At 36.2% G+C, this 27,948-nt stretch overlaps 2 protein-coding genes across 6 annotated transcripts in view; one reads left to right on the top strand and one right to left on the bottom strand.

The window, feature by feature from the left end:
* The window catches only part of LOC127873977 (actin, cytoplasmic-like), a 387,026-nt gene that overhangs the window by 350,850 nt on the left and 8,228 nt on the right, over positions 1-27,948 (top strand). The gene's annotated exons all lie outside the window — the stretch shown is intronic.
* On the bottom strand, positions 476-27,917 carry LOC127873974 (sorting nexin-30-like). 4 transcript variants are annotated; one of them, XM_052418078.1, is made up of 11 exons: positions 27,714-27,917; positions 26,373-26,564; positions 25,548-25,658; positions 21,941-22,102; positions 20,631-20,826; positions 16,613-16,743; positions 14,102-14,170; positions 13,003-13,098; positions 9,126-9,230; positions 6,597-6,749; positions 476-5,881 (listed from the first exon to the last, which is right to left on the bottom strand). In XM_052418078.1, the coding sequence occupies exons 1-11, from the start codon at positions 27,903-27,905 to the stop codon at positions 5,714-5,716; spliced, it is 1,575 nt and encodes a 524-aa protein (XP_052274038.1). In that variant the 5' UTR covers positions 27,906-27,917; the 3' UTR covers positions 476-5,713. The 4 variants fall into 4 exon arrangements, with proteins under 4 accessions (XP_052274038.1, XP_052274039.1, XP_052274041.1 ...); XM_052418079.1 differs by having other exon boundaries at positions 13,012-13,098; XM_052418081.1 differs by having other exon boundaries at positions 27,798-27,902.

Below are 27,948 nucleotides of genomic sequence, written 5' to 3'. Positions count from 1 at the left end.
GTACTTTGGCATATTTAACTGTCGTTATTTTGTTTTTCAATTATAACAGCACCTTACATGTTCAGAAGAGTTTTTATTAACAACGCCTTTTTGCAACTGAACTTTTCACAGCATTACATAACATAAATATGTTAATTAAAAATTACAGCACATATCAATATACTAAGTATTGATAGTGCATTCATGTTCATCAACTACAAACATTAAAATAAGCAGGGCTTGTTCTTTTAAGTGTACAGTTATGAAGTTCTTATTCCAATTGTAGGTTATGTAACTCATAAGCATTTGTTTGAAAAATTGAAACTTCCACGAATTCAGTTTCGGAAGTATTTTCGCAAACGTTCAACACCGAAACTTTAGGTTAATGCAGGTCCTGTTTTATCTAACCCATACTATAAAGGGCAGAACTAGAATCAATGTATAAAATATTTATGAATTTGTAGGAAAAAAAAATAAAAATAAAGTAAATCAGGCATCATGTTCAAATTGACTTTATTCTAACACAATACATAAATCTTGCAATAATACAAATATTACAAAATATATAAAAACGAACTTCATAATAATTAACATGATACTGTGATATTGCACAAGTGAATTTGAATGAACAAAAGCACATCATATGAATGACCAAAGTACATGATTACATTTGTATTATGCTCTCTTACGTCATAAAATGTACAAGACAGTACTCGATTTCCAAAGTTTAAATGCTTGGAAGCATTTATCACACATTAGATCATGGGGTTTTCGTTAATCACACAATTTATAAACATTTGCACATTTTAATGCAATAACCTGGGAAGTTAGTGAAAAGAATGAATTTGTGATATTACCCAGGATCATAAAATAAAGTAAGAATTAATAGCTAGAATTACAGTTTGTCAGATAAAAGTTAACAATTATATCACAATACATAATATCGCTTACGAATTAGCTCTTCACAAAAATATGAAAAACAAAACAGAACAAGCTGACACACCTACATAACTAATGTTAAACACTGCTATACTGATAAATACATGTATACGGGATACATATACAATTAGTAAATATCACCATCACATTGCTTAAAAGCACCAAAAACCCTCAAAATCAAAGAACATTTCGTAAAATATTTTGAAAAATAAAATTAACACATAAACAAGAGGGCCATGATGACCCTGTATCGCTCCACTGTTTTTTATGCGAAAAAAAGCGTGCAATGCGCATGGTTTGAAATGTACTCAAGCATGTGACTCTCTTTCTATCCCTCGTCCCACTGGGCGCTTAAAGTTGGAAGGGCGAGCATTTTTATATATAAATTTGGCCCCAGGGACATAATTTGAACAAACATGGTAGAAAACTATAAGATGTCACTACATACCAAATTTGGTAGTCATAGGCCCAATGGTTATGGATAGGAAGATTTTTAAAGTTTGCACAAAAGAGGCTTTATATCAGCATATGTTCAGTTTTGTGACCCCCGTTGCAGGGTCAAATTTGAGCCCAGGGGAATAATTTGAACAAATTTGGTAGAGGACTATTAGATGTCACTACATACCAAATTTAGTAGCCCTAGGCTCTATAATTATGAACAAGAAGATTTTTAAAGTTTGCACAAAATAGGCCTTATTTAAGCGTATGTTCATATTTGTGACCCCCGGGGCAGGGTCAAATTTGACCCCAAGGGCATAATTTGAAAAAACTTGGTAGAGAACTTTAAGATTTTAATACATACCAAATTTGGCAGAAATAGACCCAATGGTTATGGACATGAAGATTTTTAAAGTTTGCACAAAATAGGCCAAATATAAGAATATGTTCATTTTTGTGACCCTCTGGGCAGGGTCAAATTTGATCCCAGGGGCATAATTTGAACAAATTTGGTAGAGGACTATAAGATGTCACTACATACCAAATTTGGTAACCCTATGCCATACGGTTATGAACAAAAAGATTTTTAAAGTTTGCACAAAATAGGCCCAATATAAGCATATGTTCATTTTTGTGACCCCCGGGGCAGGGTCAAATTTGACCCCAGGGCATAATTTAAACAAATTTGGTAGAGGACCATTTGATGTCACTACATACCAAATTTGGTAGCCCTATGTCCTACGGTTATGGACTGAAAGATTTTTAAAGTTTGCACAAAATAGGCCTTATTTAAGCGTATGTTCATTTTTGTGACCCCCGGGGCAGGGTAAAATTTGACCCCAGGGGCATAATTTGAACAAACTAAGTAGAGAACTATTAGATGTCACTACATACCGAATTGGGTAGCCCTAGGCCCTACGGTTATGGACAAGCAGATTTGTAAAGTTTGCATATAAAAGGCTTTATATAATCATATGTTCATATTTGTGACCCCCGGGGCAGGGTCAAATTTGACCCCAGGGGCATAATTTGAACAAATTTGGTAGAGGACTATTATATATCACTACATACCAAATGTGGTAGCACTAGGCCCAATTGTTATGGACTGAAAGATTTTTCAAGTTTGCACAAAATAGGCTTTATGTAAGCATATGTTCAATTTATTGACCCCCGGGGCGGGGTCAAATTTGACCCCAGGGGCATAATTTGAACAAATTTGAAAGAGGTTCACCCCAGGAACATTTGTGAGAAGTTTTATCAGAATTGGACTTGTAGTTTAGGAGTAGAAGATGTTTTTAAAAAAAGTTAACGCACGGACGCACGACGGACACAGGACCATGACATAGCTAAAAATCAGTGTGCCTTATAGCAATAGCCGAAATTTCTACATTAGTTGTCAGGTAACATAGATTTACCGAGATACAAAATTCTCGTTTTTATTTTTTGTGACAATAACCATGTGAATGATATCCGATAATTAACAAGCAAACACATGCCAATCTCGCACTTGCTCGTAAATGTTCGGATATTGTCGCTTGAAATTCACATGGAATATATTGTTACACAAAAAATACAAAAGGAGCATTTTGTATCTTGTTGAATCTATGTTATTATACCACATTTAGCGTTAAAAGTTCATCTATTGCTATAGGGAACATTGAGTTGTATGTGTTAACTTTATTTTTCGAAATATTTTACGAAATATTCGTAGATTTTGATTGTTTATGGGCTTTTATGGGTTAACTTTAGGAAATACTTTACGAAAGATTCGTTGATTTTGAGAACTTATGTTGCTTTAAATATTATTTTCTTAACACGCATATTAATTATAATTGAAAATGCAACTTTCTGTATTACTCTTTGTTTCAATGAGATGAAACCATATTATGTATTCTACTAACAATACAAGTGTATGTCAGTTAACTGTAATTTTCCATATTTAACACGATTTGAAACAATGACAGAACACTTTTTGGATTAATTAATGGTTTTGTCCGATTAATGGAAACTAAGCAATCTTTTGGAATGCAGATATTCAATGATAATGTCCGAATTGGACCAATGTTTTTTCATTTGGGTGTTTCTTAACATAGCAACATACATTAACCACAGGTATTGGGCGCATGGCCAAGTCACTTTAACACTATCAATATGTCATAAAAAACATTTTTCATCATTTTGACAAAAAAAATCTGATATAATAAAAAAATTGTCAAAATGATGAAAAGTGTTGTTTTATGACATATTGATAGTGTTAAAGTGACTTGGCCACGCGCCCAATACCTGTGACATTAACGACCACATACAACTGGTTAAATGTACATTCAAACACAAATGTTTACCCTGTGACTACTTCGAGGGGTAGTACGTAAAACTAAACCTTGTAACAACCAGAAAATGTTGACTAGAAAAAATGGAGCACTCATTTGAGTATTAAATTCATATTTAAGCGAGATTATACGATTTTGTAAAATATTTATTAATTTATATAAAATGTGTAAAAAACTTATTAAACATGTGTTTCAATATAAATTAAAATAAAAGTCCAGAAGAACATGTGTCGAAAAAATGCGAAATAAGCCAGATATTTAATTCTGAAATCGAAAAAGGCTGTACAGTCGAATTCGCCAGCATGTAAATCATGCATGTACGATGTGAATCTAAATTTAGTTTTACGGTTCATTTTAAATTCCTGCAACGATATCTAATTATGTGACACACGAAGGCCTACTAAAAAGACGAATGCTTCGGTTATTGTAGGAAAATATGTACGAAATATGTTCGTCACAATCGGCTGGGGGCGCTAATTTGTCTTTGCTGCATTTAATGAAATTCGTCTTCAATGTATAATTTTTCTTGCCTATTTCGTGTTATTGCTCCATATTTTATCAATATATCACAATTTAACACGTATAAAAAATCGTATAATCTTGCTTTAAACAATAAACTACTGGTCTTTTTAATTGTATAACAACCTTGTCAAGAAACAAATCAATTAACAAATATGAACAACACTGAACATAATGACATCACTAACCAAAATACATAAACACTTTAATTAAAGAATTTGTATTGTTTTCTTAAAATTGTCGATCACGTTACCATTGCAAACGTGGAATAAAATGACCGTGGTTTTGTGCAAAACTGAAGATACAAAAATGAAAATGTATCTTAATGGTGGGTGAAAATTCAAGAGAATTGTGCAATAACAAATTGCAAATTACTGGAATGAACATGGAAACACTTGGACTGAGAAAACACAATTAAAATGGTTTACAGACAGAAAGACCAACCATGATTTAAACCAGCTTGTCATACGACATTTGTAAACCAACAAACATCTACATCCAGGATAAAGGGAACAATCGACGCAATGCGAACCATGAACATAAGCACAAGGCGCCGTGCATATGGGCAGTTTCCACTTATCAGACAATACAATATCAACGCATTTGAAGTCCCTAAGAAAGTTAAATTTAATTAAAGACCTTTCTTACCATAATTTCAACACTAGATGTGGTATGGTAACGTGGATTTATCGAGATACAAATTGCTCGTTTTTTGTGCGACACAATATATTTCCTTTTAATTTCCTGCAACTATATCTATTCGTGCGACACATGAACACTTACTTGGTACATGAACATGTGTATAATATATTGTCCCGCAAAAGAAGCGTTGACATTTTGGCTATTACTATAAAGAACATTGCTTTTTATGTGTTCTTTTTATTTTTTCGAAATATTGTACCAAATTTCCGTTGATTTTGAGGGTTAACATGTGTGTGCTTTTAAGACAAAAAACATAATAATTTATCAATAAAAAATGATGATATCAAAGTTTTTTCCTCAAAGAAAGTAATTTTTTGAACGACATTCGGCCCCAGGTTTCATATTCAGCAAATAGCTTCATTTAAGAAGACAAAAACAAAGCTGGACAGTATTTGTTTGTTTGTTGTAAAGTCTGAAAGACTTCACGTTATCCACTACCAAATTTAAAATAATAAGAATAGCAAGACAACAAGGGTCAAGGTTCAAAAAGTGTACAGTCTTGAGACAGAAATTCCCCCCCCCCCCCCCATTCCATACCAAAAACACAAAAGAAAATATCGAAAAAAGAGAACATTTTGATCCAAAGTTTCTATGTTGGTATGGTATTGAAGGCTCAAACACAAACTTAACAAAGATCTGTTTAGTTTAGTCAGTCAGGACTATTATTTTCTGGAGCTCCGCACTTGAAAGCCAGTATAAACTATAACTTAAGCCTTAGAAAATCTTAACAAAAATCTGAGAAAGACCATTTTTTTATCAAAAGTTGCACAAAGTCTCAAGCCAGGGATCGCAAGCCCAAAAGAATCTTAACTGAGATCTGAAGCAGTTTTGTCAGTCTCAGTGCTCTCTGCTTTCTCCAGTAAGATATCATCATCCTTGTCTTTATCATCCTCCCGCTCAGGTTTATCACAGGCCGTCACCGGGAAATCCTTACCCTGTATACTGTGTATGGTATCCTCCCAGGCTTTTAAACACTGCAAACAAAGTTTTCAAAAATACATGAACCTCGCTCAGGGAAAATGTGGCTTTGTTAATGTTTGTAAAGTATCGTCCCAAATTAGCTTGCTCAGTTAAAACATGCATTTCAGGGACACCACTTTCTGCATGGACTGGATTTTCATTTAGAAGAGACTTCCTATAAAAATTGTAGCCCATGAAAGCAGAAAGTGCCTTATCTGATTAGCCTATATCCCTTTGCATGCTGGGAAATTTATCTTCTGCTAAAATGTCGTCTGCTGAATTTCTAAAATTAGCATTTTCTTCAATTTTTTTCAAAGAATATTATCAGAATAGCAAACAGTTTGGATCCTGATGAGACGCCACGTTCTGTGGCGTCTCATCTGGATCCATACTGTTTGCAAAGGCCTTCAAAATTCGGTTCCAGCACTGAAAGATATATAGTATGCACATGTTTTTTTGGTACAACTCTTCACGCACATGCATTTAGCCCTGCTTTGAATAGCAAGACTCATTTTCATAATGACTTTATATTAAATATATCAGATGAATTCTTGATTTTACTTTTTTTTTTTAATATATAAAACTTTTAATTTACTTTTGATTATATAAGCTTTGTTATACAACAAAAGAGCATAATACATGTGCTTAGCCCTTTCAGTGCTGGAACCAAATTTTAAAGGCCTTTGCAAGCAGTTTGAATCCAGATGAGACGCCACAGAACGCTTTTACCGTTTCATAGTATCGGACATTTCTGTCTGCAGCCTCCATGAACAGTTCCTTCATGTCCCGGTGCTTGTTCTTTTGCCATCGCTCCATGTCGGCCCGCAGGTCCGTGTCACACACTGCAGACTTGTCGTTCAAAACCTCCATCTGGGTGGTTAGCTGAACACAGAGCAGGGAACAAGATTATACATCATGAGGCATCATTGACCCAGATTATTAAACAAAAAGCAGGGGCCCAGATAATAAAACAAAAAGCAGGGAGCCATATATAAAAAAAAAGCAGAGACCCAGATTATTAAACAACAAGAGATGTGTTTGTCAGAAACACAATGCCCCCTATTGCGCCACTTAGAAGCCATATATTTGACCTTTGACCTTGAAGGATGACCTTGACTTTGACCTTTCACCACTCAAAGTGTGCAACTCCATGAGATACACATGCATGCCAAATATCAAGTTGCTATCTTCAATAATGCAAAAGTTATTACAAAACTTTAACCTTAAAGTTTTTGGACACACACAATGAATGACAGACAGACAGGCCAAAAACAATATGCCCCCAATCTTTCGATCTTGGGGCATAAAAAGCAGGGAATCAGACTATTAAACAAAAAGCAGGGACCCAGAAAACTGAACAAAAAGATGGTAACAAGTTTATAAAACACAAAGCAGGTACCCAGATTATAAAACACAAAGCAGGGACCCACAGAGCAATGGTGGTAAGCTGAACACGAAGCAGGGACCCTGATGATAAAAAAGGCACAACCCAGTTTATTAAAACAAAAAGTAGAGTACCAGACTATTAAACAACAAGTCAGAACCCAAATTAAAACAATAGGGCCTAAAAAAAACAAAGTCGCTCACCTGAGATACAAAGGAACTGACCTGTTCTGTGCAGCCCAAGATATCATTAGAGCAAATCTTCTGACCAAGTGAACTATAAATGTAACGTTTAGAGTGCTAACAAGGTTTTCATACAGCCATATAAGGATAAATTCCCCGCCACCTGGCGGCCATGTTTTTCCACAGACCCAAACCATTTTTGAACTCATCTAAGATATCATTTAAACTAATGTTCTGAACAAGTTTCATGAAGATTGGGCAATCAATGGGACTTTCAGAGTGTTAACAAGTTTTTACTAAAGCCATATTATAAGGAAAAACACCCCGCCCCTTTTCGGCCATGTTTTTCAAACAACCAGAACCATTTTCTAACACATCCAAGATATAATTAAAACAAATGTTCTGAATAGTTTCATCAAGATTGGACAATAAATGTGATTTTTACAGTGTAAACAATGTTTTTCTATAGACATTTAAGGAAAAATGCCTGCCCCCTGGCGTCCATGTTTTTTAACCAACCAGTACCATTTTTTAACAAGTCCAAGATATCATTGGTTCAAGTTTCATAAAGATCTTACAATAAATGTGGCCTTTTGAGTGTTAACAAGGTTTTACTATAGCCATTTAAGTAAAAATGCCCCACCCACTGGCAGTCATGTTTTTTAACCAACCCCAACCATTTTCCAACTCATCCAAGATATTATGGGCACAAATCTTATGACCAAATTTCATGAAGAAAGGACAATAAATGAGGCCTCTAGAGTGTTAACAAGGCAAATGTTGACAATGCACAGCGCATGACGGACATACATGTAAGGCAATCACAAAAGCTCACTATGAGCACATTGTGCTCATGTTAGCTAAAAACAGGGACCCAGCTAATGAAACAAAAAGCCGGGAGCCAGATTATAAAACAAAAAACAGTGACCCAGATTATACAACAATCTTAAAAAAAATGATTCCAATAAAATGTAAGGAGTACTATATAATTCTTTTAATATTTGAATGTATTTGACCGTGTAATATATGTAGTTTTATTAAATGCTGCACACTTACAGTTTCTTTAGAACTGTTTTAAACATTAATAAAAGAAAGGACTTGCTTCTCACAGATAAAATAAGAGTGAATTTACATTAAATTTTATTTGCATCAAAAAGTAGAACAATTTCTGAAGATATAATAAAGGTGGAAAAACACTGAAAATATATGAGCCACGCTCTGATAAAACATTTGCTTTTAGTGTCGTCCCAGATAAGACTTTGCAGTCCTTAACCCTTTCAGTGCGGGAACCAAATTTTGAAGGCCTTTGCAAACAGTTTGGATCCAGATGAGACGCACAGAACGTGGCGTCTCATCAGGATCCAAACTGTTGGCTATTATGATAGTATTCTTTGAACAAAATCGAAGAAAATGCTAATTTTAGAAATTCAACAGACGACATTTTAGCAGAAGACAAATTTCCCAGCATTCAAAGGGTTAAACTGAATTTTTATCACGACACTTCCTTTAAACTGAAAATACCATCACAGCCGAAAGTGTCGTCCCTGATAAGCCTGTCCTGACTGCACAGGTTAATCTGAGACAACACTTTACGCACATGCACGAGGCCCTGTTTTCCCAAAACAAGGTTTATATGCCTGATAAAGAAATGTTACAATGTAGACTTTTGAATAACAACATAAAATAACTTACTTCTTTGACCTGTTGCTCAAGTTTATCTTGTTTATTTTGTTTCACTTCATCAGGGTCTTTACCAAGGAAAGCTCCTAGCGAATAGGTTTGGTCTGATATCTTCAGCTATGAACGTGAAATAGGGAGAATACACAAGAGATTCATAAATGGAGAGAAGACAATAGGTTTATATAAGTATGGTTTTTTTAACTATTTTTTAAGATTGAAGCTTTAGGCTATTTGAAATTCTATCTCTTGTGTGGGTGAAAACAGTACTAAGTGTCTTTAGTAGAGATCTAGAGTAAAGAATGTTCCCACAGCGGGGAACAAACAATTTGGTAGGTGAACATCATATCCACTATGCCTCGCAACCAGATATTTTGCTATTTTAATTAAATGCATTTAAGCACAAAACATGCACAATGCTTTCTTCATATAGCAGTTAATACATAATTATGTATCTCTGTTCAGAAAGATAATTGTCTAATGATTTTGTTACATTTGAAAATAATTGTCTAGATATCAGAAACTCTAAATTATAACAAGAGCTGTCAGAGGACAGCGCGCTCGACTATTCTAGTGCTTGACAGTGTAACAAGCCATCATGGGGAAATTGTTCATATTCAATAATTTATTAGACGATCTTTCAAAAATAAAAAAATAAATTTTGGAAGGGGGGGGGGTCGAGAGGGGGTATAATGTGGGGTGGGGTCATTTATTAGACGATCTTTCAAAAATAAAAAAAGGGGAAAAAAAAATTTGGGGTGGGGGGGGGGTAGGGGGGGGATTGAGAGGGGGGTATAATGTGGGGTGTGGTAATTTATTAGATGATGTTAAAAAAAACAAGATGTGTTTGTGAAACACAATGTCCCCCTATATGACGTTTGACCTTGACCTTGACCCTTCACCACTCAAAATGTGCAGCTCCATGAGATACACATGCATTTCAAATATAAAATTGCTAGCTTCAATATTGCAGAAGTGACATTACATGAGCAATTTTGACCCATATATTTGACCTTGAAGGATCACCTTGACCTTTCACCACTCAAAATGTGCAGCTCCATGAGATACACATGCATGCCAAATATCAAGTTGCTATCTTCAATATTGCAAAAGTATTCATAAAATAAGCGATTTAGGCCACATATATTTGACCTCTGACCTTGAAGGATAACCTTGACCTTGACCTTTCACCTCTCAAAATGTGCAGCTCCATGAGATACACATGCATGACAAATATCAAGTTGCTATCTTCAATATTGCAAAAGTACTCATAAAATGAGCGATTTTGTCCACATAATTTTGACCTCTGACCTAAAAGGATGACCTTGACCTTGACCTTTCAGCACTCAAAATGTGCAGCTCCATGAGATACACATGCATGCCAAATATCAAGTTGCTATCTTGAATATTGAACTACTGCAAAAGTGTACATTAAATGAGCGATTTTGACCCATATATTTGACATTTGACCTTGAAGGATGACCTTGACCTTAACCTTTCACCACTCAAAATGTGCAGCTCCATGAGATACATATGCATGCCAAATATCAAGTTGCTATCTTCAATATTGCAAAAGTTATTGCAAATGTTAAAGTTGGCGCAAACCAACCGACAAACCAACCAACCAACCAACAGACAGGGCAAAAACAATATGTCCCCCACTACTATAGTGGGGGACATAAAAAATCAGGGGGGGGGGGGGGTTGGGGGGGGGAGGTTGGGGGAGGGGAAGGGATTCTGGGTAGGGGCCTGGGGTATTGTTTGGGTGGAATCCATAGTGGTTTTCAGGTAAGTGTTGTTTTGTCAAAGTTATAATAAAATGTGATCATAAATAAAGAAGTTATGGCAATTTAAGCAAAATGTTCAATTATCTCAGTGTAAAAGGGGCCATAATTATGTCAAAATGCTTGATACAGTGGTCTGCTCTTGTTAACAGGTTGGGGTCATGTTGGTAAACAAGTATGCAACATATAAAAGCAATATGTCAAAGGATATAGGAATTATTTGGGGTAGTATGCAAACTTTAACATAGATTTATCAATAATATGCATATTCTAAGTATAAAAGGGGCAATAAGTATGACAAAATGCTTGATAGAGTTGTCTGCTTTTGTTTATAGGTTGGGGTGATGTTGGTAAACAAGTATGCAAAATATGAACGCAATATGTCAAGGGACAATGAAAATAAATGGGGTAGTACGCATACTTTAACATTTGCTGCATATTCTAAGTGGAAAAGAGGCCATAATTATGACAAATTGCTTGATAGAGTTGTCTGCTATTGTTTATAGTTTGGGGTCATGTTGGTAAACAAGTATGCAAAATATGAAAGCAATATGTCAAGGGACAAAGAAAATATTTGGGGTAGTACGAAAACTTTAACATTTGCAGGCTAACGCAGACGCTTACGCTGAGTGGGATAGCTCCACTATATATATATATATTTCATATATAATAGTCGAGCTAAAAATAATTAAAGTTTAATAAAAATGCTGATTTTAATGAACTTTCTATAAATAACAGACGAGCTAGAAATAGGTGCAATGTATATAAATTAACATTATAGCATGCACTATATAAAGGTTAAACAAATAAATTTAAATGTAATAAAATAAATGAAACAAACATCAACAGCCATGTGAAACCATTCCTCCAACAACAAGGGCTCAAGAAGTAAATTAAAAAATACAAAAAACAGTGACCACAGCTCTATTCTTCAATGTGTTTATGTTGTTTCGTTTTGTGCTGTTTCATACTGTTTTGGCAATTGGTCACTTGCCTTAAATAAAGGACCAACTACGGTAATTGTTTATAATGAGAATGCAATACTTCTCCAGCAGGTGGAGTTTCACTTATTTATATTAAGTTATCTGTTAAAAATAGTTTTTGCTTAAACATAAAAAATAATGTTTTACAATGTAAAAATAAGTTTAACCCTTTAAGCGCTGGAACCGAATTTTGAAGGCCTTTGCAAACAGTTTGGATCCAGATGAGACGCCACAGAATGTGGCGTCTCATCTGGATCCAAACTGTTTGCTATTCTGATAGTATTCTTTGAAAAAAAAACGAAGTAAATGCTAATTTTAGAAAGTCAGCAGACGACATTTTAGCAGAAGACAAATTACCCAGCATGCAAAGGGTTAAATCATTCAACATTCTGAATCGAAATATCTTGATGTTGTGCTTACTACAAAACAATGGATGAGCCCTCATCAACCCTTTCCCACATAAGAAGCAAAGTGAAAATGGCTTTTGAAACCAGCTTATAAAACCAGAACAGCCTGGGAGTAACTCGCAGTCTGTTCTGGTTTTATGCTGTTTGCTGCTCATCAGTATCTAAGATTTGGAGATCAACCTTTTAAAACTTTACCCTTGTAAGAAAGGTCTGAAATTAAATGTAACTTTCTAAGCGACTACACGTGTGTGAAAATAGGTATTCAAGTAGTAAAGGGTAAATAAGCAAAATTGACAAAAATGTGAAAAGCACATGAATAAAAATATTTTATGTAGGTAAGACCTGGCTACTTATAAATTGATTAAAACACACAAATGAGGTGGAACAAGAAAAAACAACAACATAACTTTAATACCTTTTCCCACTTAAACATGACCTATCTAAGACTAGGTAACTAATGAAATGAATAAAACACAAATGGGGTGTAACACGAAAAAAATGGCAGAACTTAACCATAACATTTCCTGCTTAAAAATATAATATCTAAGACTAGGTTGCTAATAAAATTAATATAACACACAAATGGGGTATTACAAGAGAAAAATGAAGGAACTTCACAATAACTTCTCCTGTTAAAAAAAAAACACGACCGAAACTACACAACAACTTCTCCCGCCTTGTCATTGGTTTCTGGCACACACATGGCCCTGATGCTTACGTTCACTACCTGGTCCCGTTCTTCCTTGCGTTTGTTCAGCTCGTCGAGAGTCTGTTCATACTGAGCCTGAATGGCGTCCCTTCTACGGAGGACTGTCTAAAATGAAAGGTTTCATTGTCAGCAGGGATTTCAATAGATTGAGAAAACCATGAGTCAAATGAACCTGTGCTTGATAATGTCAGGGGTCACATTACAGTGCTTTCCACAGGATTTTTTACATGTCTTGGCGCCATTAGTGGTGGGTTAGAGAAGGCAGCCCCTTCCGTACGTTTATAATTCTTCAAGAAAAACACAGCTATAAAGTAATTGGTAATCACACTTTTAAATTGTTTTAACCCTTTCACGCATAGATACACATAATCCCGACTCAATCGATTCCCCAATACATCTACCCTACTATATCAATTACTGCATACTTACTTCTTTTCCCGTTGCTTATCCGATAACCTGATAATCAAGTATAGTCCATTTTAAAGCTCATTCTGGTTAATATTCATGATAAAATTTGCATTGGGGTCAGAAAGACCATAGTTATTTGCTGTGTACATACTCGTGAAATTGTATGTACATTTTTCTTTTTACACATTTTCTTAAATATGTAAAAGCAAATTTACTCAATGTGTATTATATAGAACATTTATTCTTGTATTGATTTGGCTTTGCTGTAACATTTGCATAAGAACGATGCAAGGCAGATAATTTGCAGGAGTCCAAAGAAAGAAAATTGCAAAATGCTTGCATCAAAGAAGAATTCCTCTTTAATTGAAAACCATGTTCAATATTGGGAGACTATAGACAGCACCACAGGGATGATGAAAAGCAACACTCTGCAGTTATTTCAGATTAATCTTTCTTCTAACATTAACCCTTTCAGCGCTGGAACCGAATTTTAAAGGCCTTTGCAAACAGTTTGGATCCAGATGAGACGCCACAAAACGTGGCGTCTCATCAGGATCCAAACTGTTTGCTATTCTGATAGTATTCTTTGAAAAAAAATCGAAGAAAATGCTAATTTTAGAAATTCAGCAGACGACAAATTTCCCAGCATGCAAAGGGTTCCAATTGAGTACCTGATAGGCAAAGGGTTGTGCCAACCTACCTTAATGCACTCTGTATACAGGATGTACTCTCTCAAGGGCTGGTTGAAATGATCCTCTGTTGCATCAATCTGTCAACCAATCAGAAGATGGTACAATTATCAGACATCAGATAAGTTCCAATGAGCCGTGCTCTGAGAAAATGCATGACAGCCAAAAGGGGCATGATGTATGAAAATAGTGGATAATCTTTTCACGGGAAAATGTTTGAAAATAACGCAAACTCAATAACATAAAAAAAAATCACAATTCGGATAAAAACTATATACTACTGCAGCTATGTTGAAAGACAGATGATGTTGTTGGTTTAATGTCTCGTTACCTTCTAACCATATGACCAGCAGTTTGCTAAAATGGATCTTATGCCATATACGGCAACTGTAGCTCCAGACCAACAGTCTGCACATTCTCACAGTCTGGACTAGAGCTGATCTCACAGTCAGGACTAGAGCTGATCTCACAGTCAGGACTAGAGCTGATCTCACAGTCTGGACTAGAGCTGATCTCACAGTCTGGACTAGAGCTGATCTCACAGTCTGGACTAGAGCTGATCTCACAGTCAGGACTAGAGCTGATCTCACAGTCTGGACTAGAGCTGATCTCACAGTCAGGACTAGAGCTGATCTCACAGTCAGGACTAGAGCTGATCTCACCGTCAGGACTAGAGCTGATCTCACAGTCAGGACTAGAGCTGATCTCACAGTCAGGACTAGAGCTGATCTCACAGTCAGGACTAGAGCTGATCTCACAGTCAGGACTAGAGCTGATCTCACAGTCAGGACTAGAGCTGATCTCACAGTCAGGACTAGAGCTGATCTCACAGTCAGGACTAGAGCTGATCTCACAGTCAGGACTAGAGCTGATCTCACAGTTAGGACTAGAGCTGATCTCACAGTCTGGACTTGAGCTGATCTCACAGTCAGGACTAGAGCTGATCTCACAGTCAGGACTAGAGCTGATCTCACAGTCAGGACTAGAGCTGATCTCACAGTCAGGACTAGAGCTGATCTTACAGTCAGGACTAGAGCTGGTCTCACAGTCAGGACTAGAGCTTTGCTGTCCGTTATACTGCACATTCTCACAGTCTGGACTAGAGCTTTGCTGTCCGTTATAAAGTCATGCTAGATTTCTTGTGCACATTCTCACAGTCTGGACTAGAGCTTTGCTGTCCGTTTTATAGTCATGCAAATTTCTTGTGCACATTCTCACAGTCTGGACTAGAGCTTTGCTGTCTGTTATAAAGTCATGCAAGATTTCTTGTGCACATTCTTACAGTCTGGACTAGAGCTTTGCTGTCTGTTATAAAGTCATGCAAGATTTCTTGTGCACATTCTTACAGTCTGGACTAGAGCTTTGCTGTCTGTTATAAAGTCATGCAAGATTTCTTGGTCTCATTAGTGGACAGGGTAGCTCCTGACTAGACCGCGCAAATGCTCAGGCTCAGCTGGAGCTATGCTGGCCACATATGGCATAAGATCCATTTTCGTCTTTATGTGAAGGCTTACATAAACAAGAAATGTGTTTGTCAGAAACACTATGTCCCCTTCTGCGCCGCTTTGAATTTTTTATTAATTTTATTTATTTTTTTACCTTTGACCTTGAAGGATAACCTTGACCTTTCGCCACATAAAATGTGCGGCTCCGTGAGATACACATGCATGCCAAATATCAAGTTGCTATGTTCAATATTGCAAAAGAAATCATAAAATGAGCGATTTTGGCCACATATATTTGACCTATGACCTTGAAGGATGACCTTGACCCTGACCTTTCACCACTCAAAATGTGCAACTCCATGAGATACACATGCATACCAAATATCAAGTTGCTATCTTGAATATTGAAAAAGTTATTGCAAATGTTAAAGTTGGAGCAAACAGACCAACAGACAGACAGGGCAAAAACAATATGTCCCCCACTATAGTGGATGGGGGACATAAAAATCAAGAGGGCAATGGTGACCCTGATCTCTCAATTGAGTAGCATTAACGTCAAGCAAGGGCTGTTAATGTTTGTTTTTTTAAAGATAGGTTTTGTTGTTTCAGCAGATATATAAATATATGTGTCATAAGAAGTTGCATGTGTGTATATATTTTTTAAATAGAGATTTGTAACCCATTGCGAAAAAAAACTATATTTTTGGTTCTCATGTGACCCATTATCGCATTCAACCTTCTGACCCAGTTTCCTGAAAATCAGACAATAAATGTGGCCTCTAGAGTGTTAACATGGCAAATGTTGACAATGGACAAAGCACAATGCACAACCGACGACAAACAAAAGGTAATCTCAAAAGCTCACTGAGGGCAGGTTGTGCTCAAGTGAGATAATACCTTGTTCAATTTTTAAGGGTGAATGTAATCTTATGAGGAGATTAATTGGCAAGACAAGTTTGTGTTATCACATTCTTTTTGCACAAATTCACAAAGTTTTAATACGAAAATGCCCATATTTCTATAGCTTTCAGGCACACAAGCAAAGAAAATGATCAATCCATTTCATCAACACATTACCAGTTCTTTCAATGAAGCACTGGAAGTTTCAACAGCTTTGGTCATGGAATGCAATGAACTAACAAGCTGGTCTTCTGAGTTTGACCACAGCGTGTAGATTGGTCCCCATTCTAATAAATCTGTGTGGAAATCTGGAAACACCAAAAGCTTAGTCATAGTGGTAATCAACCCTTTACAAAGGGAGAAATCACAAGACAAACATGATGGTGATGCCCATTCAGTGACAGGTATTTTTCGCCATTTAATACCCATCATTTCTTTTACAAATGTTTAAAATGAAGCTCATTTTCCGCCCATATCAGCAAGTCATTTGAATTTATTTGGTATTTATATTCGCTCTATATCTCGACTTTACTCGCTATGAAATTTCAAAGCTGGATGACCAAATTACAGCTCCAACGCCATCTTTTTTGTCAAGTGATTACCCCCTCTGCTTTACCTCTCTAAAGCAAATGAAAATGGCTACATGCAACCAGCATAAAATCAGGACAGCCTGCAAATAGCAAAGTTCAGGTATTATGCCGTTTGCTGCTCATCAGTATCTCAGGATTGGAAATGTTGCCTTTAAAACTTTAATCTAGTGAGAAAAGTATTAAATTAAATTTGATTTGCTGAGAGAAAACGAACCCATCAAAGTGCATAACTAAGTGGTAAAGGGTTTACTTTGAGTTATTTTTTTTGTAAAAAATAGTAAATGGTTCAATTGCTTTCAGATCAGGCTTTTTCTAATGGAATGTTCTCACTTCTTTAAAGACCAAAAATGATCTGACATAAAACAGAAAAATAAATGTACATGCACTTCCAACCAGCATTATATGATTAACTTTTTTTCAGATTTTTAAGAAAAAAGATTGAAAACAAGAGGGCCATGAGGGCCTGAATCGCTCTACTGCTATAAACACTGTGCAAGTTTGGAAAGAATAAGATGGAAACTGTGTACAGTACTTAATCGCACAAACAAGGAGAATTTTCTCAAATTCAAGGGGAGATTATTGTGTACTCCGATACTGCTCATATTCAATAGGGTTCAAGTCCTCATTGATATAAAGATACTGTGCAAATTTGGAAATAATTGGATGAAAACTGTGGAATTAATTGCGTAAACAAGCGGGATTTCAAAATTTTCTCATATGCAAGGGGAAGTCATTCTGGACTTATTGCTTCGATATTGCTCTTTTTAAACAAGGGCTGTTTGTAAAACATGCCCCATATGGGCTGTCAGTTGTAGTGGCAGCATTGTGTGAATACGTTTATTGTCACTGTGACCTTGACCTTTGACCTAGTGACCTGCCAATCAATAGTGGTCATCTGCCAGTCATGATCAATGTACCTATAAAGTTTCATGATCATAGGCCTTAGTATTCTTGAGTTATCATCCGGAAACCATTTTACTGTTTTGAGTCACTGTGACCTTGACCTTTGACCTGAAAATTAATAGGGGTCATATGCCAGTCATGATCAATGTACCTATGAAGTTTCATGATCCTAGGCGTAAGCATTCTTGAGTTATCATCTGGAAACCATTTTGCTGTTTCTAGTTACTGTGACCTTTACCTTTGACTTAGTAACCTGAAAATCAATAGGGGTCATCTGCCAGTCATGATCAATGTAACTATGAAGTTTCATGATCCTAGGCCTATGCATTCTTGAGTTATCCTCCAGAAACCATTTTACTATTTCGAGTCACTGTGACCTTTACCTTTGACCCAGTGACCTGAAAATCAATAGGGTTCGAGTCCTCATTAATATGAAGACACTGAACAAGTTTGAAAAGAATCGGATGAAAACTGTGGACTTTATCGGATAAACAAGGAAAAGGAACTATTTTACTATTTCGAGTCACTGTGACCTTGACCATTGACCTAGTGACCCAAAAATCAATAGGGGTCATCAGCCAGTCATGATCAATGTAGCTATGAATTTTCATGATCCTAGGCCTAAGCATTCTTTAGTTAACATCTGGTAAACCATTTTACTATTTTGAGTCACTGTGACCTTGACCTTTGACCCAGTGACCTGAAAATCAATAGGGTTTGAGTCCTCATTAATATAAAGACACTGAACAAGTTTGAAAAGAATCGGATGAAAACTGTGGACTTTATCGGATAAACAAGAAAAAGTAACCATTTTACTATTTCGAGTCACTGAGACCTTTAACTTTGACCTAGTGACCTGAAAATCAATAGGGGTCATCAACCAGTCATGATCAATGTACCTATGTAGTTTCATGATCCTAGGCCTAAGCATTCTTGAGTTATCCGGAAACCATTTAACTATTTTGAGTCACTGTGACCTTGACCTTTGACCCAGTGACCTGAAAATCAATAGGGTTTGAGTCCTCATTATTATAAAGACACTGACCAAGTTTGAAAAGAATTGGATGAAAACTGTGGACTTTATCGGATAAACAAGAAAAGTCTAACGCACGCACATACACACACACACACACACACACACACACACAGACACCATGCCATCCCATAAGCTCTTCTGCCTTTGGCAGTAGAGCTAAAAACTAAGCCAATACATGATTAAGCAAGATTTGTATTTTGATATGCGTTTTACTCTCCGTGTTATCTTGAAACATTTGAAAATTTTACTGTTGACTCTTCTAGAGGGGGTAATCAAGTGACAAACAAGATGGCGACGTCCATGCCGATGCAAGTATTTTTCATCTTTTTATACCCGGTATTACTTGTATTAGTATTTTTTATTCTGCTCACTTTCCAGCCATATGAGGAAGAAAGTTACTGCCTTTTATTTCATAGTTATACTTGCTCTTTATCTTGACTTTACTCAGTGCGAAATTTCTTAGCGGGATGACCTAATTGGGGATCCACTAAGAAAATTTGCGGGCAGTAAAGTCGAGATATAAAGGGAATTTAAATACAAAATAAACCCTATTCACCTTTTTACTGATATGGCTGGAAAGTGAGCGTCATCTAACAAATAAACAGAAATAATAAAGGGTATAAAACGGCGAAAAATTACTGTCTCGGTATGGACGTGGCCATCTTGACTATCACGTGATTACCCCCTCTGTCTTCCATGTATGTTCTTTAAGGGACATAGCTGCATGATCTCCATTAATGCTTTATCAGTAATAATATTGTCAAGCACATAAAATTCTTGCCTATCATCTATTTATTCCATTTACATGTATCAATAATCACTTTTTGCGATTTTGAGGCAGAGCTCTATTTTATTACTAAATATGAATATGTCTAAAGAAATTATGTCAAACATATACAATTAAATCATAGTATCATATTCTTATGAACATCCGCTTGTTAATTGTTATTTTCTTGTGTCTGACATATGTTCCACTCTGACAGACTTTCACATTCTGTGCAACAGCAGACTTGCCAGCTCTTTTGTGGCCAAATTTACCGTTGACCTTGACCTTCAAAGTACGGAGATTGTTGTTGTATGTGAGGAGATTGTTGTTGTATGTGATTGCATGGTAGGGAGATTGTTGTTGTATGTGATTGCATGGTAGGGAGATTGTTGTTGTATGTGATTGCATGGTAGGGAGATTGTTGTTGTATGTGATTGCATGGTAGGGAGATTGTTGTTGTATGTGATTGCATGGTAGGGAGATTGTTGTTGTATGTGATTGTTGTTGTATGTGATTGTTGTTGTATGTGATTGTTGTTGTATGTGATTGTTGTTGTATGTGATTGTTGTTGTATGTGATTGTTGTTGTATGTGATTGTTGTTGTAAGTGATTGCATGCACAAATGGTTAAAATATGACTGTGACAGAAATTTTATGATTTTTTTTAAGCCCATATTTAACATCTGACCTCTGAGTATGACCTTGACCTTTGAGGTAGGGAGACAGGTGTTACAGAGACTTGTCCTCTCATGATAAGGGACATTTGCCTAAAGTTATTTCAAATTCCATCAACATATGGCAATGTTTTGGTTGAGATGGGATATTTCGCACAAATCTACTGAAGACCTACAATGCAACTGCTATATGCCACCCTCTTCAAAGGAGGGCAAAAAATATTTACCTGTTTGTTCTTTCACGATTCTCTGCGTAATTCGTTCAATGTTAGCCAGTTTCTCGCCAAATGCCAGTATGTAGTCCTGAATGGCGGCAAACTCAGGTTTTCTGTACTTGAGCATGTAAGAACTGCCCATGTTATATAGGGAATCACTAACACGACCTAGGAGGCCTGTAGACTGCTTCTTGTGCGACTGGAACTCCTGAATTTTGAAGAAACCAGCCTTATATTTTACAGATTTTTCAGTAAAAAAAACAGTCTATGTATTTAACTGATTTTTTTAACTGGACTATTTACCACTTATATACCCATTTTGACACATTTGTAGTTCTCTAGAAAGTTAAATTAATTTCAGGGCGTTTTTTAACATATACAAGTTTTAAAGGGTTCATACTTTAGCCTTTAGATACTGATGGGCATCAAACAGCATAAAACCTGAACAGCCTTAGAATTACTCACAGGCTAATCTGGTCTCATGCCGGTTGCACATAGCAATTTTCACTTTGCTTCCAAGCAGAATTTTTTTTAAACATGTTGAAAGGACAATAAGCAGGGGCCCACATTCCAAAGAACACTGAAAATTCAGTGAAAGCCCTGATATTGTCTCAGACAATTTATAAATCCTCTATACAAGAAATTTAAAAAGAGCAAAAATTATTCTTGACAAGTCTTAAGAATTTTATGGTGAACACAACGAAAGGGAAAGTTGGCATGTTTAAAGTAAAATTGACGAACATTAATATATTGCGTATATTGAATGTAAGTTTTGATCATAAAGATGATATCAATAACATTAGATATTTGACATATTACGGAAAAGCTATGTTGAAAAGTCATCAAAGTGGCATGTATGCACGATTGTTCCACCACCCTCGTCATCATTCCATCTTCGATAGAGTTTGTGATAAGTGTTTGGACCTGCGGAATACTGTGAACCTGTAGCTGGATATATGCTTCAACTCATGGACCCCCTCATTTTATGCACAAATGTGTTTACGGGTTTTAATTTTAGATTTTCGTATCTGTTGTGTGAATTACGATCATCCATTTTTCATGTTTATAACAGAGAGGCAGCCGAGAATGAACAGAGAGGCAGCATTTTTACAGAGAGGCCACCGATATGCATCTACACCGTGATGTTGTTTTTTTTTTTAAATATCTAGTATTCAAATTACCTCAACAAACATACACAGAAAAAATATTGCTACATGTATTTCCCAAATCCCCTCATTCCACATAGACCAGAATAAATAACACATTGACATTCTCAAAAGACGTAACTACAATTAATATAACTTCATAACAATAATTTTTACCCAAGCTTTGGCGGTGAGAAAAATATGGAAGTTTTTATCGAAAGACTGGACTGGATGGTCTGCCACCCTGTTGACAAATTTTTGGAGAGCTAAAGCCCGAATTCGCAGAAACTCTGGACTGAATCTGTCAAGACGTCTCAAGCTGTGCTTTTCTGGCATAGGCTGCAAGGAAAAAACATGATTTCAAAGTGACCGTAGGCGTTTTATAATTAAACATTACATTTAGCAATCATACCATTCATGGTATCCCAATTTATCCCAATTAATTCTAATCATGCAATTGCTACAAAATAACTGATTGAAGCGACTAACTTAAATCACTATGCTATCAAAGTAAACACATCCAATTTGCACTAGTTTAATTTAACAATTCATTCCTGAATTTGAAAATGACACCAGCTTCAGAGTTTTTGGCTACTGGTTTTCTGACCAAGATTAATAAGAGGGGAATAAAATTATCAAAACCATAAAACAGTTACAGAATCACCTTCCATCTTCTACATGAGTCCTTTCTGTAGAAAAAGTACCCTATGAGTTGACTAAATAAAATTACTAATTTGAAATTAACGTTCTGATACACTTATTGAATCTGTTTTCCCAGGATATGCTGTTCTATTAATATTTACTTTAATCAACACGAACGACAACTCTGCTAGGAGAATGTTATCAATGAAAATCAACGAGCAATCTCCTACGCAGTGGCGAATGCCAAGGGAAGTAACTGAAAAATCGAGTTATCTCAATCCGACTGGCTCGGTCTTTTACATAGGTCGCCATTGTGAAGATTTTTTTTACTGGTTATCAAACATTGGACGATGCTGTTCCAGCATCGTCAAAAAGTCTAATCAATATTGAGTGAAATGAGGCAAAAGTTGTTTAAGCTCCATATAACTTTATATAATATGTGACATAATCAAATTTTTGCTACATTTTAATTCAATTATTGTCCCCAACATGCCATTAACACATTTTATACTGCGTCTTTACCTATTAAAATACTGTGCTTTTATGTGTACATAAAATTAACAAGAAATGTGTTTGTCAGAAACACTATGTCCCTTTCTGCGCCTCTTTGACTTTCTTTTTTTTTTACCTTTGACCTTGAAGGATGACCTTGACCTTCCACCACTCAAAATGTGCAGCTCCATGAGATACACATGCATGCCAAATATGAAGTTGCTATCTTCAATATTGCAAAAGTAATGGCAAATGTTTAAGTTTGACCAAACTAACAGACCAACGTACAGAATACACTATAGTGGTGGGGGACATAAAAATTATTTAAAATGTGTGTGCGTAAAGTGTCCTCACCGACGCATCAGGGACAACACTTTCTGACTAAACTTGATTTTTGCTAAGAGTATTTCTTGAAACAAAAAATATCATATAACGGAAAGTGTGGTCCATGATTACGCTGTGCAGACTGCAGAGGTTTGTCTGAGACAACACTTTAAGCACACGCATTAAACCTCTTTTTCACAAAGCACAGCTCAAAATTAATGTTTGATACAGTTCCCAGTAAACTCCACTTTAATGAGGAAAAAAGAAAATTGCCTTTTAATAAAATCCTATTAACTGCAATTAATGTGATTCAATAACATTTGGATAGTAACAAAATGTTCATGAGACAAGGTTAAATATGGTGCATTTCAATAAATGATACTTTGTGCCAATTTTGTCTTTTGTGCACTCAAATAAATAATAATGTGTGCCATTGTCTTAACCCTTTGCATGCTGGGTAATTTGTCTTCTGCTAAAATGTCGTCTGCTGAATTTCTAAAATAAGCATTTTCTTCATTTTTTTTCAAAGAATACTATCAGAATAGCAAACAGTTTGGATCCTGATGAGACGCCACGTTCTGTGGCGTCTCATCTGGATCCAAACTGTTTGCAAAGGCCTTTAAAATTCAGCTCCAGCGCTTTAAGGGTTAACCATTAAAATATGGCCCATAATCCATTCCGATAATTACTAATCTGTGTCATTTTTTTTGTTAACCAATGAAATATGGTGCCTTCCGACAAATGATACACTCTTGCATTTTTTTCAAAATAATAATGAAATATGGCGCCTCCACATAATAATTATCTGAGACATTTTTTACTTCACCAATAACAAGAGCTTTCACCATAGGATGACTTATGCCCCCTATAAACGCTTGATAGAAGTTATGAGTTTTTTCGAAACCTAAACACAGATTTCGAAACCTAAACGCGGACCTTAAGTTCAAGGTCAAGGTCACAGGGGTCTTAATTTGTGAATGTATAGGCCTTGTCCGTATACACATGCATACCAAATATGAAGGTTATATCTCAAGGGACATAGAAGTTATGAGCATTTTTCAAAACCTAAACGCAGATTTCGAAACCTAAACGCTGACCCTAACTTCAAGGTCAAGGTCACAGGGGTCAAAATTTATGTGCGTATGGAAAGGCCTTGTCCATATACACATGCATACCAAATATGAAGGTTATATATCCAGGGACATAGAAGTTATGAGCATTTTTCGAAACCAAAACGCAGATTTCGAAACCTAAACGCGGACCCTAAGTTCAAGGTCAAGGTTACAGGGGTGAACATTTTTGTAGGTATGGAAAGGCCTCGTCCATATACACATGCATACTAAATATGAAGGTTAAATCTCAAGGGACATAGAAGTTATGAGCATTTTTCGAAAGTTAAACGCACATTTTGAAACCTAAACGCGGACCCTAAGTTTAAGGTCAAGGTCACAGGGGTGAAATTTTTGTGCGTATGGAAAGGCCTCGTTCTTATACACATGCACACCAAATATGAAGGTTATATCTCAAGGGACATAGAAGTTATGAGCATTTTTCGAAACTTAACAGATTTCGAAACCTAAACGCAGACCCTAAGTTCAAGGTCACAGGGGTGAAAATTGTTGTGCGTATGAAAAGGCCTCGTCTATATACACATGCATACCAAATATGAAGGTTATATCTCAAGGGACATAGAAGTTATTAGCATTTTTCGAAACCTAAACGCAAAGTGTGACATAAAGACAGACAGATGGACAGACAGACGGACGGTCCGATCACTATATGCCCCCTTTTCTTCGAAAGGGGGCATAAAAATATGCTTCACTCTCATAAATTATATTCTATGCTATTTTTATGTCCCCCACCACTAAAGTGGGGGACATATTGTTTTTGCCCTGTCTGTCTGTTGGTCTGTCTGTTGGTTTGTTTGCTCCAACTTTAACATTTTGCCATAACTTTTGCAATATTAAAGATAGCAACTTCATATTTGGCATGCAAGTGTATCTCATGGAGCTGCACATTTTAAGTGGTGTAAGGTCATCCTTCAAGGTCAAAAATCAAAAAAAATCAAAGCGGCACAGAAGTGGACAAACACATTTCTTGTTTTCCTAAAAAAATGATTTCCCTTATTAAAATATGGTGATTTGGGCTAAATAAAACTAAGGGTCAGTTTTCTACCACAAAATACTGTGTAATATGTTTTAAAAAAAACTCTGTGATTTTTCCCTTAACAAATGAGGGAACACAATAAACAATGGCATATGCAATTAAATAAAATTTGGGGGCCTTTTTTCCTTAACAAACGAGGAAGTTCTGCCACTGCACTTACTGGAACTACATGTGTTGGATAGGTCTCCTCAAGTTTCTGCCGCAGCCACAGGAAATCGTTGTACCTCCTGCGCACCTCGTATTCTGGACAAACAAACTCAGTCCTTGTGGTCTGCAAAGAGTATAGATCACATGAGCCATGCACTGAGAAAACTGGGCTTAATACATGTGCCTACAGCGCTGTCCCAGATGAGCCTGTATAGTCAGCACAGGCTAATCTGGGACTGCACTTTCCTCCTAAGCTGGATTTTTGCTAAGAAGAAACTAACTTTCAATCAAAATACCATTAAAACTGGAAGTGTCGTGACTCGTCCCTGATAAACCGGTTCAGGCTAATCTAGGACAATTTAAGAACATGCGTTAAGCCCAGTTTTTCCAGAATTGTCAAAGAATTTTTACAGAATTTACTTATAGCTAGAACTGGGTAGCCAGACATAATACCGCCACCATTATTTTGTATGGATAAACTTAAAGATAAATTTTTGTAAAGCTAGTTTGCATTATGATTTCGCGTACAGTATGAAACTATTATACAATATAATTTCTGCTGTATTTACAGCATGATTTCGGGTGTGCTGAAAGACATATTAAATGATTTTGCCTCCTCTGATTTAGTTGTGCTTATTATTAATGAATTATGGACCATTTCATAGCATAAAAAGAAAATTTTAACTAATTAACTTTTACATGTACATCTTCAAAAATGTTTCTTACTATCAGGAAATTAAATACTCGTGCATTATTACGATTTTGAAGCAATTAAATGATTTCCCAAACTGTAGACAACAGCCAGTGTGAAAAGCCTGTTAGAGGACTGCCCACTGACCTTGAGAGTGATTCTGAAGGTCACATATGAATCCATGGTGCCGCTGTGTTTTTCTGGGTCATCCACTGTGATGGACATGTCATGGGTCTCTGCATCATTGTCATCATAACCAGACAGGTTGACATTGAGACTGGAGCTCCTGGACATGCTCGCATCAGACTTGCAAGAGGCATCGAGGTCTAAGCTCTCCAGCTAGTGAAATACAAGAATGTAGGATTAGTGATGGAAAAAAGGACCCTTTTATTTTCAGATGCTCTCTCTTAATTCCTGTTTTCAGACTGTATAAATCAACAGAAATATCGACATGAATACACAGATAACACCCTTACCTGGAAGGTTGAACTTTGAAGGGGATAATGACATTCACCTTGGTTAGGTTGATTATCATTTATCCACATGGCTAATCTCTTAATTGGTCACGCTTTACACTGCGACCAGACTTTTTTGTACATTTAGATTACTCTGCCATTTACGTTATAAATGTATCAGTGATGCAGGCTGCGTAATGACCTACATGTTACTATTGTCAACGTAATTGAAGAATTATCTTGATTGACTTCGCCACGTTTTCATTTAAAATGTGTTTGTTCCAATCTGCTTTTATTGTGTCTTTTTTCTCTATTTTGTAGAAAAGGTGTGTGTGAAATTAATGAAAAACATTACCGTTAATAATTTGATGCCATGGCAATTCAATTCCAATACATGTATTTTTCATCATGTCCATTCATAAAACTGATTAAAACCTTTTTCTTACAACCCAGTGATATTATTTGCTGCTGCAAGTCCCTTTGTACGCATCTACAGTTTCACCACTAACTATACATGTAAGCCATGTAAAATCCGTATTTTAATAAGAGTGCGAAAGTGAGATGTCAAGTTCCACACGTGAAAAGCGTGCATGACAGTGTTGCAAAAGACCATGTGCTGTAACTTAATAAAGAGTTAAGACATGCAACTAAGTGCAACTTAATTGCCATCTGATGATGATAAATTTATGCCAATTCAGCCCATTTTATTTTAGATTGTTTAGAAATAAAAAATCATGGGGATTTCTCAAATAATGGGTATTAGCAATTGTATCATGTAAGTGAGTAAGTATGCTCATGGTAATTGATTTGGGGCCCGATTGATTTGTGATTTGGTAATTGTATCGTTTAGGCATAGGCATGGATAACCCATATTCGTGCATGAATTTGAAACAGTATCCGTCAGTTCATTATATATGCGTGGCTCTTCAAAACAGGTTGCCAATTTAAAAAAAACACGCAAATTCTGACAGTAAAATATGCATGACTACGAATCTTTCGATGTTTGCATCTTGGACAAACATGATAACCACACCTCCCCATCCGCATCATCGGTCTCTTCCCCCACGATATTCATTAAGGGATCCTTGAATTTCTGCTTCTCCCCTTTGTTCATTACTTTTCCGCGCCGTGGCTCCGTCTGTCCGTCTTCTTGCAAGTCATCCGACATTGCAATCGATATATTTTTTATACTGAATTGCGAAAATTTATTCAAACGGAAGTACATAAGATGTCAATAGTAATGGTTTCCTTAGTTTTATTGTCTATTT

Source organism: Dreissena polymorpha, chromosome 3, assembly GCF_020536995.1.
Source record: "Dreissena polymorpha isolate Duluth1 chromosome 3, UMN_Dpol_1.0, whole genome shotgun sequence".
Taxonomy (NCBI): Eukaryota; Metazoa; Mollusca; class Bivalvia; order Myida; family Dreissenidae; genus Dreissena; species Dreissena polymorpha.
This window is presented reverse-complemented; position numbering and strand designations above follow the sequence as displayed.

Coding starts and splice junctions, on each gene's coding strand:
- LOC127873974 (XM_052418078.1), bottom strand. CDS start 27,905: ATGTACTTCCGTTTGAATAAATTTTCGCAATTCAGTATAAAAAATATA. Junction 26,565..27,713: donor CCGATGATGCGGATGGGGAG/GTGTGGTTATCA, acceptor GTATTTCACTAG/CTGGAGAGCTTAGACCTCGA. Junction 13,099..14,101: donor TGTATACAGAGTGCATTAAG/GTAGGTTGGCAC, acceptor CTTTCATTTTAG/ACAGTCCTCCGTAGAAGGGA.